Here is an 11,242-nt window from a genome sequence, read left to right on the forward strand (position 1 = left end):
GTAGATAATGCAATGGTATTAATTGATGACATTTGCAATACATATGGGTTTAATATTCCTTCAGAATTGGAAGTGAAACTAAAAACAAGCAGAAATAGATGAGTATGGGAATTATGGTCATTCTTTCAGTCCAAAATAACTAACTTACGGATGGCCAATACTAAGTTATTTGGGAGTCCAGTTCACATAGTGTACGGTGAAGATGAGCTATTAGACCTTGATATAAAGAAGAAAAGGTAAAAACTAACCAAAAAAAGCACTGATATTCAATCAAATGGTGAGAAAATCACCCTATAGAAAACCCAGATCCACATGTCAGCTCCTCTTTTCTTTTGATTATTCTATTTCCTTCTCTTTTACTCTGTTGCCCATCACACACAAAGTTCACAGAAAGGGCCTCTGTTCTCAAATGGAGACTCCAAAATTTTCAGCTTTGATCCAAGTTCATAATAGATATAACTTCAATAAAGGCATCCATCGCACTTCAAAATGCTGAGCACCCGGGCAGTAGATATATATATACGGTTCTCGAACTCTATAATCAGAGTTCTGTAACAAAACCAGTGCACTGCCAGAGGCTCGATGACAAGGCCCGGTTCTCCTTGCTCAGAGATGAAAACCACTTTCTTATATTATCAGCAGCTGGAACTGACTGGCTTGCAGTGGTTGGACACTTAATATTAATCTGAATGATTTGCTCAAAATTCTGAGACAGAAGCCCAAGCAGAGCAGAAATGACAGCAATTTGAATAGGAAGACCAGCTCTGGTGGTACTATCCTGCCATAGAAAAGCAGACAGTTTGCTTCTCAAGCTTTCAACTTCTTTATCTTCATAGCCACAAGCATTAACTCCAAGTCTGAAAGTCATCAGATAATTTGATTGATGTAAGAATAAAACTCACAAACAGCATAATTGAATTATCTTTTGCACACTGACACGTATCCAAATACTTAAATCACAACAAAGAAAACCAAATTCAATTTCTTTTCAATAAAATTCAGCATGAAAGATGAAATAGAAATTGATAAACTAAGAAATAAGGAAAATCTAAAATATATTCCTAGGCCTTGAAATTTTTTCCCCTGCCAATAGTAAGCTGTCTAAAATAGACACAAGATATCTCTTCTAAACCTCAACGTGCACAGTTGGTCATAGATAGAGTCAGCAATTGGCAAAGGAATCAAATACAATTTAAAAATCTTAGAATAGATAATGCCAGAACAAAATATTAACAGACCTTCCAAGCTGCCCAAGGAGAACGACAATAGCCACAGTGTAGATCTCCTGCATAGGTAATTCCAACATTCTCAACAGGTCAGGAATAATTGCAGTGCATGTCCGATCCCATCCCTGTATTTAAAGAGGCAAAAAAGTAAAATGTTAGATGTAACTCTCCCAGCACCATCGGGAGCAAACAATTCTCTAGGAACCACAAATGCTTCCTCCATTTATATTTCCTTGTTTTCACTAAGAAAGACTGTTCTTGTTTTCCTAAACCAAAAAACAGCATAAAACAATTCTAAGTTAATGGTTTGGGTAGAGCATACACTTTTCAACACATTTTTTTTTTTTTAATTTATTAAAACGTCACAGCTTCAAATGACAACAATAGCTTATGGTGATTATGCTCCTAAATCCCAATAAAATGGCTTCTAAACATATAATGGCTTAAGGCACATGAAGCTTTGAAGCTAAGGTATAAAAATGTAATTAGATAAAAAGGCCTTCCTCCAACACAGTCAGGTTGAGAACGTCTCCAGAGGGAAGTGATCAATCCCACTTAACAGGGATGAGAAAGTAAGACATAACAAAAGCATTAAGAGTAAAACAAAGATGAAAAAGAAATACCATGTAGCATGCATGCAGTTCTACCAACGATAAAACATTAGTCACATGGCACAAAGTTGTATTGCCGATAGATTCTGATTGGAAAGCAGGCATCTCACACTTATTTGAGCAACATGATTCATCACCCTTCAGGTCATGAACATTACAAAGCTCTTGGCAATTTTGCTTAGCTTGACCCTCATGGAAAATGACGTTCATGGTCCCAGACTGAGAACAACTCTTAAGTTTTTCCAGGTGCAATGATACAGCAACATCTACAGTAACTGCATCCTTAAAAAATGGGCATTCAACACACACATGGAACTCAGTTCGAATGTCACTCGAAGATATCAGACAAGAAGTTGCAGCAGATGGAATGCTTCCTTTCTCAAGATATGTGTTAGAACCAACGAATATGTTACACGTAAGAAAAGGCATGACTAGCTTGGCGAAAAACAAGTGACACAGGTGGCAGTCAACCTTGACCAGAAAGCTTCAAAAGAGAGGTTGATATGTGGCAGAGTTGGTGAGAATGGAAGGAGGAGAGTAGGGAAGAGGAGGGACAAAAGGAAAATTCAAAAAGAGAGTAAGGGAGAGTTCAGGCCTCTCGAATGCCGTGTGGAATGTTTTGTTACTGTTTTGTGGAACTTGTTCTCCATTATTATGTAACCTAAATTTAGATTCTGAAATAAAAAAGGGAATGTATTTTGTAATTAAACTAGATGTATACAGAATTGAGATTAATGAATACACTGTTTCATTGATTGTGGTTTGATACATGCACTGTTTCATTGCTTTATTCATTTACAATGTTGAACCATGGTTGATGTTGAAATTGTTGAGGGCCGAATATCTGTGTGATGGTGTTGGCTGGTACTGAAGAGGGAAGCTGCAGGTCTGCTGTGGAGTGATTTTCTGGAAATTCAACCTGGGAAAACAGAGGGTGGAGTCAGGTTCGCATCAATATGTGACTATTGATTTCAATACAGTCATCGTTAAATTGTGATTTTTTGAGGTAAATAACTTTCCCCCACTCAAATAAGCAAAATGTGAAGAATTAACAGCACCAGCGAAGGATCACTCCTGCGCATCAGAGAAACATTGTATGCAGCCTCACTAATAAATCCAATGTGATTGGTTGCTGTACATATTGATGCCAATATAATGCTCCCCGCCACCAACTGGTCAGCTGAAGCTGCTTGAAATGAGAACATTGTATTTACACCATCTTGATGGGCATTGACTATTAAATTACTTTCACTAAATGTTGCAGAAGATCCATCGGTGCATATCACAATGCTTCCACCCACAAGGAAATCCTCAATCAGACTCAGCAGCTCAACCAAAAATAAATCATCAAGTGCGCTTCTTGCCTCAGCATCAGACATTACTACAAATGAAAATTAAATTCAACTCAATTTATCCAACACATATAACAGGCAGATCATATAGTTTTGATAACTAGTTCATGTATATCATGCTCTAGTAAAATATTACATGATCACACAAGATCCATACCAACATGAACATGTCTGGCGAAAGAATCTGAGCAAACAGTGAAATTCCTTCTCAAAAAGTTCCCAGGCCATCCTGGAGAAGCTGTTGAGAAGTTGAGGAGTAACAGTGAAAAGAATACACAGGCCTTCTCCCTAAACATGTCAGCAGAATAGTAAATTAAGTGTACCGACTTGCTATCTGAATGAGTATTAAATTTCTATATATTAACTGCTATGACAATATCTAACAAAAGCAGATAACAAACACAAACAACATAAGCTAATTGATAAAGATTTGAAAAATCCAAGGAATGATATTAATAACTTACTTCAAAAGCAAATTTTCTTCATTTTTAAGAGCAAGCAAAACCTTTTGCAATATCCACTCTGTTTGAGTAACCAGCAATAACCGATCCACACACGTTTTTGTAGCACAAAATATTCTGGATATACTGCTATTGTCCTTTAAATCACATGATACAATGAAGAGCCTAGGAACATTATTACGTGTGGGTCCAACTTCACTTTCAGAAGGCACAACTTCATCCCTAGAACTACATGGATCTGATCTGACCCCCAACACACCAAAGTCCTCAGACTGATGATCACAAAAACTTTTTCCTGATTGCTTACTATTATGAAAACCATTCCCATTATTCACTTGAGGATAATAGGAATCAACAGGACCTTCATTCTCATAAAATAATAAAGTACAGACACATTTTTTCAACTAACTGGAATTAATCTCTGCATTGATGGCATCAAAGCTGCAAGAAGGCGCAATATCTACTTTTACATCAGACAAGCCACCATAGAAACTTTTGTCTTGAGATTTACCCGTATCAAATGATTCAGCACCTGGAAACTCAATCTCAGGAAGAGTAGGCGACATAGGCATTTCCATTGCTTTTCTGTAATATTCCTCATCAAGAGGATTGTCCAAGTCCAGCAATTTCATAAAATCTCCATATGCTGTCTCCTCAAATTTTCTATTAGTTTCAAAGTCACTGGTAACTGAATAACAAATGCCCTCTGCACATGGCCGTGCAGATCCTGTTAGACCAATGGTAGATTGGGACACTTCTGTGGGCACCCTTCCATCTCCATGGCTATTTCCATCAACTTTTTTTGTCTTCTTCTGTGCATCAGTACTCAAAAAATACTGAATACCTACAGCCTCTTCATATGATTTCTTCCTCTTCTTGCGGCATCGCTCATGCTTGACAAACGAATTCTCTTGAAGTTTAGGAACTATGTTATTTTCCTCTTCCAAAGATACATCAACTTGTCTGTGTAACATTCACGACAGAAAACTCTTCAAAGCTGATGGGACATTCACTATACAGAAAGTCTCAAGGTGTTTACTACTATTTCCATCAAATATTCAAAAATAAACTTGGAGAAACCTGCGTGGTGGCTCAAAGAGACTTCACCTCTTGGAACTCTTCCTTGAGGACAAGGAAGCTTGAGTAGGGGGAATTGATACGGGTGGGAAGTCTTGAAGAAAATGAATGGGTAAATCGAAACAGTGAAGAAACGATGTCGTTTATAAAAATGAAAAGAATGCCACTATATAATCTCTCCCATCTGTAGATGCAACTTCTTACCTTCTGAGTGAAACAATTCAATGGATTCAATTGTATCAAGTTCCCTCTTTCTCTTCTTAAGATAACTGCGTATAAAAGACTGACACAAACACTCTCAGTTTATTTATTTTTTTTTTTAAAATGAGACAGTATATAACACCTACATGAACCAGATGGAACATTTCTGTCTAAAAAGACTCTATGAGAGAGAGAGGAAGAAATTCTATTTTTATTTATAAATTGTTTAGCCCACCAGTGTTCTGCAAGTCTAATACTGTTCACACAACAAAGTATTAATTGCTAACTAATGCTCTACACACCATGTCGCTACACTAAAGCGTCTTCATGTAACCTCGTTTCTGAGAAAAATCAATCGGTAGCAAAGTTCAGTAACAAATGCCAAAACCTGTATGCTATTTTTCAAGAACAAATTTCACAAACATCATAAACAAAACAATCATCACTGTTGAGATTAAAATAATGCAAAAAGTGCAAGTAATTAGGGTTATAAACTAACCTTTTTCTTTCTCAGATTACCTATGCCTTCAGCCTTGTGCAAGAAGTTATCCACTAAATCCAAGCGATTGGAAAATTGAACAAGATCCAACTTCAACTGACCTAGTACTTCTCGCAAAAGAACATTATGACGCTTCTCCAATTTAGCCACTTGTTTTGCCTGCTTTAGTTGCTTTTTTTCAAACTTTAATTGTTTTTCCAAAAGTTTCATTTTCCCAGAGTCAGCAGTCAAATATTTTTCAGGTGAAACAGCAGAAGCCTTAACCCTGTTTCTAGAGCACTGAAGGTCATATATCTGCTTCTGCAGTTCATCAATCTTTACTCTAGCTTCTTCTAACTGTTGGGAGAGCTTATCAGAACAACATTTTTCTTTCTCAACTCTTAGTTTAGTCTCTTCCAATTGCCAAGACATACTATCAGCATAAGATTTTTCTGCCTCAGCTTGATTCCGAATAGCTTCTGCTATCTTTCTTTGCTCCTCTAATTTATTCCTCTCCGCATCTGCACGTTTTCTCTCTTTCATTACCTTCTGTTTTTCAGCTTCAAGTTTTTTGTTTCCCTCCGCCAATTTTAATGCCATAGAAACTAATCTTGATTTTGCATCATCAACCTCTTTACTCATTGCCTCCAACTTAAGCCTATATTCATTAGCTTTCTTTTCTTCAGTATCTGCCAGCCTCCTTTCTTGATCAGCCTTACCGTTTTCAGCTTTAACATATTTCCAAGCTTCAACAGCTCTCTTCTTCTCTGCTTCAGCTTTCTTCTTTTCTGAATCTGCCCTTATTTTTGAGTTGACTTATTTCCCTTTCCCGATCAGAAACAGAAACTTGCAGCAGTTTCAGATCCTCACTTTTATCTTTAGCCTGCAATCTTCCTTTCTGTTGTAAAACAGAGATTTCAGACCTCAAAGCAGATATCTCATTCTCCAATGAAACTCTAGCAGCCAATTCTTTCTCTCTTCCTTCTTTCTCAAGTTCTGCATGTGTCTGCTTTCTTCACATGCTGAGAAAGTACACACTTACAAATCAATTTTAAAAATTGTGCTTTCATCACCAGAAATTTAAAAAAAAAAAGGGTTGTATATTTGGGTAAAACCTTCAACAAAGAATACTTGACCCCTTCCCTGAAACCCACCTTCCTATTACCTGCACAGCCTAACTAAATTTTCCATTTACTATCACAATTACTGCCAACTTTGTATTTTCATAAGCCACAACATTTGAAAAGCACCACTTTCTATATATCAATATCCAAATTACTCACATAAACTAATTTTATGTAACATCAAATATTATCAAACCCTCCCCAATGAAACTTTAAAACAGAAAGTATAAATAAATGCAGCACCAGGCTCATCCAAATCAGTTTAACCTATCCAATAGCAAATAAGTAACCAACAGCTCTGCAGTGAGAACTTAAAGCATACCCTTCAGATTTATAAATTCTAGCATCAGCATAACCTAAAATCCAATAAAAAGTTTTCTACCATTGACTTACACTTTATAACTAGATTCATACTAAGTATTACCAAAATTATAAATTACAATCATCATAAAAGGGGAAATATTACCGAGAAATGCCAGATTAATACAATGCTAGACCCCACTTACCCTTCTTGAGAGAGAGATTTTCATTTTGAACCTTGTCAATTTGTTGCTCCAAAAGCTTCAGAGCTTGGCGCAATGCACTCCGCTTCTCTTGTAGCTGAGAACACCTATTTCTCCACTGTAAAAGATCAATCTCCAATTAAAATTTGTTCACAAAAAAAATTCCGAATAATATATATATGCGTGTGTGTGTGTGTGTGTGTGTGTGTGTGTGTGTGTGTAAGTGCAAAAACCCTAGAAAAATCATACCAACTGACAGCAGGGATTCAACGGCAACATCAATCTTCAGATAAAATTGTTCACAAGAAAAAAAATCCAAATAAAAAATATATTTGCAAGTGCAAAAACCCTAAAAAGAAATCATACCAATTGACAGCAGGGATTCACCGGCGCCTGCTTTTCAAAACAGTCCGCCGCCATTTCTACAATTAGAAGAATTAACAAATGAATTAAAACTCGATATAGAAAATCAAAGCTTCGTAACAGTAAAAGAAAGAGAATTACTTTATTGCAGTAAATCGTTTAAAATCACTAAACCCTAACTGTCTCATTGTGCAAGATCTTAATGATACCCAGACCCCGGAAGTTGAGGCTCACCCCCGCCAAATTAACAAGGCTTCAGTCAGTGAAAAGTAAGGGTTCAGGGATAAAATAGACATGACAAAAAAAATTGAACAACTTGGCCTTAGGCCATTCAAATTTTTTGTGAGCTCAAAATTGGTTTAAATTGGAAAAGCATTTTTTATTGATTGTCCTTTTTGGTAATTTTGTATTTATAATATATTTGTAAATTATGAAAATTAATAATAATAGAGCTCAAATAGAATTTAGGTTGGGCATAAATAATTACACTCGATAAATTAATAAAAAATTAATATATATATTTTTATGATTTTTCATTGAAAATAGTTGAAATTTTCAAAAGCAGATATATGACATCAATTTTAGATTGGATTGGTCATTGATACGAACCGATTGTAAGGCCACCAATTAGGCTTGGATTTAATGGAGGTTTCACTTAGATCAAAATTCAATTCAACATCGGTTAGAATTTAAATATAAAGGAAATTAAATTAAATACTTATTTTACTTTTTTATTAAACAAAAATACTTATTTTTTTCTATTCCTAAGAAAAAATACTTTTTTTTTATTTTTAAACAAAAATATTCTAAATATTTTTTAAAATACCAAAACTATTTTACACCACATCTATATAAATTCTCTCACTCTTACTCTCATTACATACATTTCTCGTATCACTTAAACACTCACTCTCTTTATTTTTACTCAATATCAATTACTTCGTAAGAAAAAAAAAAGTAATTGGATATTTGAATCAAAAGAAAAAATTCGTATGTCATATAAAGGAGGCATTTGGATAGTTGATAATAAATTAAGGGTTAAATAAAATGTTAGAAAAATATAAAGGGTATTTTGATATTACACAATATATGAAGGATTTAAATAACATATTAAGAATAGATAGATGCATTTTGATACAAGTCAGTATACAATGGTGTTAAATGAAATGTTAAATAATTATGAAAGGTAAATGAAATGTTATAAAAATATGGAGGTATTTTGATATTAAACATTGTAAGAATATTTTAAATGAAATGTTAGGAATATATAGATGTATTTTGATACAAAATAACATTCAAGAGTATTAAATGAAATGTTAGATAATTATAGGAGGTTAAATGAAATGTTAGAAAAACATGGGAGGTATTTTGATATTAGACATTGTAAAACAATTTTAAATAATATGTTAAAAGTAGATAGATGTATTTCCATACAAGACAATATGTGAGAGTGTTATATAAAATGTTAGATAATTAGAAGGGTTAATAAAATATTGAAAAAATATAAGGGCATTTTAGTATTAAACTTTTTTAGACGGTTTTATATGATATATCAGGAGTAAATAGATGCATTTCGAAAGAACACAACATTTAAAAGGTGTTAAATGAAATATTAAATATTGTAAAAACGTTTTAAATAAAATGTTATGAATATATAGATATATTTTGATATAAGATAACATGTGAGGGTGTTGTATGAAATGTTAAATAATTATAAGAGGTTAATTGAAATTTAAAAAAAAAATACGGGCATTTTGATATTAAACTTTTTTAGACGGTTTTAAATGACATGTTAAGAGTAGATATATACATTTCGAGAAAACACAATATATAAGGGTATTAAATGAAATGTTACATAATTAGATAACGTTAAATAAAATGTTAAAGAAATATGAGGGGTATTTTTATATTAAACATTGTAAGAACTTTTTAAATATAATGTTAGGAATAGATTGATGCATTTTGATACAAAACAACCTGTGAAGATGTTATATGAAATGTTAGATAATTATAAAGGGTTAACTAAAATTTTGAAAAAATATAGGGTATTTTAATATTAAACTTTTTTAGACGGTTTTAAATGACATATTATGAGTATGTTGAAACATTTTAGAAAATTATAGGTGACATATATATTAATAAATTGTTATCGTAGATTTTTTCTTATAAATATTTAATTTTTCCCAAAAATTTTTCATAGTAGGATTGATAATTAAAATGGTTATTTATGCATCGGTTCATTTTCAAGGAAAATGGATTCAACGTGATGACAACACAATAAAATATGTTGGAGAATGTAAACAATTGATTAAAATTCCCTCCAGAACAACATTTGAAGGATTTATTCAACTTTTGAGTGAGCATTGTGGTTGTGATCCAATCAGAAACTACCTTTAACTATCTATGAAACCAAGAAAAATTAAGTTCGACTATCCAATACAGATCCAAAATGATGATATCTAAGGTCTTATTGATATGTCTCAATACTTCTAGAAATATATTCCTATTTTTGTTACATGTATCCCGATCGAAAGAAAAGAAGAAGAAATTAGTGAAGTTAAAAAAAAATAATAATTTGAAAAACTTGATTGATTTCAGTAACGATACATTGTATATTGCAAATGAATGGGCTCACGTAAAGAAATATAAAGTTCCCAACTAGGGTGACTTTGAAAAGAACGACATGACTAATATTTCCCTTGATGAGGCAAAACCTGTGCATATGTCACCTGTTATCAAGGGTATATATAGTTTGCAGTTTGAAGATCTTATCTTAGGTGGTGAAAATTATTTTAGATCATTTTTTGACAATATCCTCACTGATCTGTCTAGGTGGTTTTCTGATTTTTCTCCACAATCATCACATCATCAAATGGTACAAGATCGATCCGAGAAAGGAATATTGTAAAGTTTGGTGATATTTTTCATAACAAATAACACTTGAAAGATGTTCTGAACCAATTTGCCCTGGAGAAATGATTTCAATACAGGGTACTTAAATCTGACATGAAGAGATGGAAGATTAAATGTAATGATAAAAAATGTCACTTGTTTATATCTACAACCAAAACCAAAGTCAGTGAAATCTTCCAAATCATTAAAATGGATCTAACTTACAAATGTTTAATTGATTAAATAATGTCACATCACTAACAAACTGGGATTTAGGCTTTAAGTCAATTAGTGAAGTTAAAATTCGTGTTAATTGATCGAATTTATCGACTTAAAGAGATAATTGTTAACATCATCGACCGATATAAAACTGGCATTTCATACCCCTTTTAGTTTGACATTTAATTTAATTTCCCTAAATATAAATAAGTAGTTGAATTTAATATAAAAATAATTTTATTTTAAATTCTATCCAAACTAATTTAAATTGATGTATTCAAATCGACTTTTTTTATGAAAACAAGTTTTATCACTAACTCAAACTATATTTGTTCCATCCAATCTTGAATTTGAGCTTGAGTGGATGAAATCCAACCTTGCCTCCAGTGGATTTTGACAATGACATAAATAAAAAATATAACAACTAAGACATTATCATTAATAATAATATTATTAATGATTATACGTTAGATAACACTGATTAGAATTTTTCATTTTTTATAATAAAATATTACTCAAACTAAATACACTCTAAAAGTTACGAAAAAGTTAAAATATTCAAATATTTTTGAAATACTAATATGGTAGTTTCCAATTGAGTAATATAATTATTTACTTTTTATGTCACTTTAAAATCACCCTACCAACACTATCATCTCAATTTGTACAAATAAATTTATATAATTTATTTGTACATATAATATTACCGCTTAGGTATAAATCCAATCCGAACTT

General features: G+C 32.8%; 2 protein-coding genes across 2 annotated transcripts; both read right to left on the bottom strand.

The window, feature by feature from the left end:
* Positions 1 to 541: 541 nt before the first annotated feature.
* LOC123205327 lies at positions 542 to 4,624 on the bottom strand. Its single transcript, XM_044622279.1, has 8 exons — positions 4,060 to 4,624; positions 3,832 to 4,011; positions 3,347 to 3,427; positions 2,896 to 3,218; positions 2,637 to 2,756; positions 1,850 to 2,308; positions 1,239 to 1,351; positions 542 to 857 (listed from the first exon to the last, which is right to left on the bottom strand). The coding sequence occupies exons 1-8, from the start codon at positions 4,622 to 4,624 to the stop codon at positions 542 to 544; spliced, it is 2,157 nt and encodes a 718-aa protein (XP_044478214.1).
* LOC123205320 (myosin-7B-like) lies at positions 2,563 to 6,221 on the bottom strand. Its single transcript, XM_044622267.1, has 4 exons — positions 5,428 to 6,221; positions 3,654 to 5,010; positions 3,347 to 3,477; positions 2,563 to 3,218 (listed from the first exon to the last, which is right to left on the bottom strand). The coding sequence occupies exons 1-2, from the start codon at positions 6,046 to 6,048 to the stop codon at positions 4,894 to 4,896; spliced, it is 738 nt and encodes a 245-aa protein (XP_044478202.1). The 5' UTR covers positions 6,049 to 6,221; the 3' UTR covers positions 2,563 to 3,218; positions 3,347 to 3,477; positions 3,654 to 4,893.
* Positions 6,222 to 11,242: the final 5,021 nt, after the last annotated feature.

Source organism: Mangifera indica, unplaced genomic scaffold, assembly GCF_011075055.1.
Source record: "Mangifera indica cultivar Alphonso unplaced genomic scaffold, CATAS_Mindica_2.1 Un_0003, whole genome shotgun sequence".
NCBI lineage: Eukaryota > Viridiplantae > Streptophyta > Magnoliopsida > Sapindales > Anacardiaceae > Mangifera > Mangifera indica.

Excerpts from the sequence above, each read along its gene's own strand:
- LOC123205327 (XM_044622279.1), bottom strand. The coding sequence starts at position 4,624 with ATGTTACACAGACAAGTTGATGTATCTTTGGAAGAGGAAAATAACATA. Across the intron at positions 3,428-3,831 it reads AAGTGAAGTTGGACCCACAC|CTTCTCCAGGATGGCCTGGG; the intron begins GTAATAATGTTC and ends ACTTCTCAACAG. Across the intron at positions 1,352-1,849 it reads AACTGCATGCATGCTACATG|GGATGGGATCGGACATGCAC; the intron begins GTATTTCTTTTT and ends CTTTAAATACAG.
- LOC123205320 (XM_044622267.1), bottom strand. The coding sequence starts at position 6,048 with ATGAGTAAAGAGGTTGATGATGCAAAATCAAGATTAGTTTCTATGGCA. Across the intron at positions 5,011-5,427 it reads GTAATCTGAGAAAGAAAAAG|TCTTTTATACGCAGTTATCT; the intron begins GTTAGTTTATAA and ends TGTTTGTGTCAG.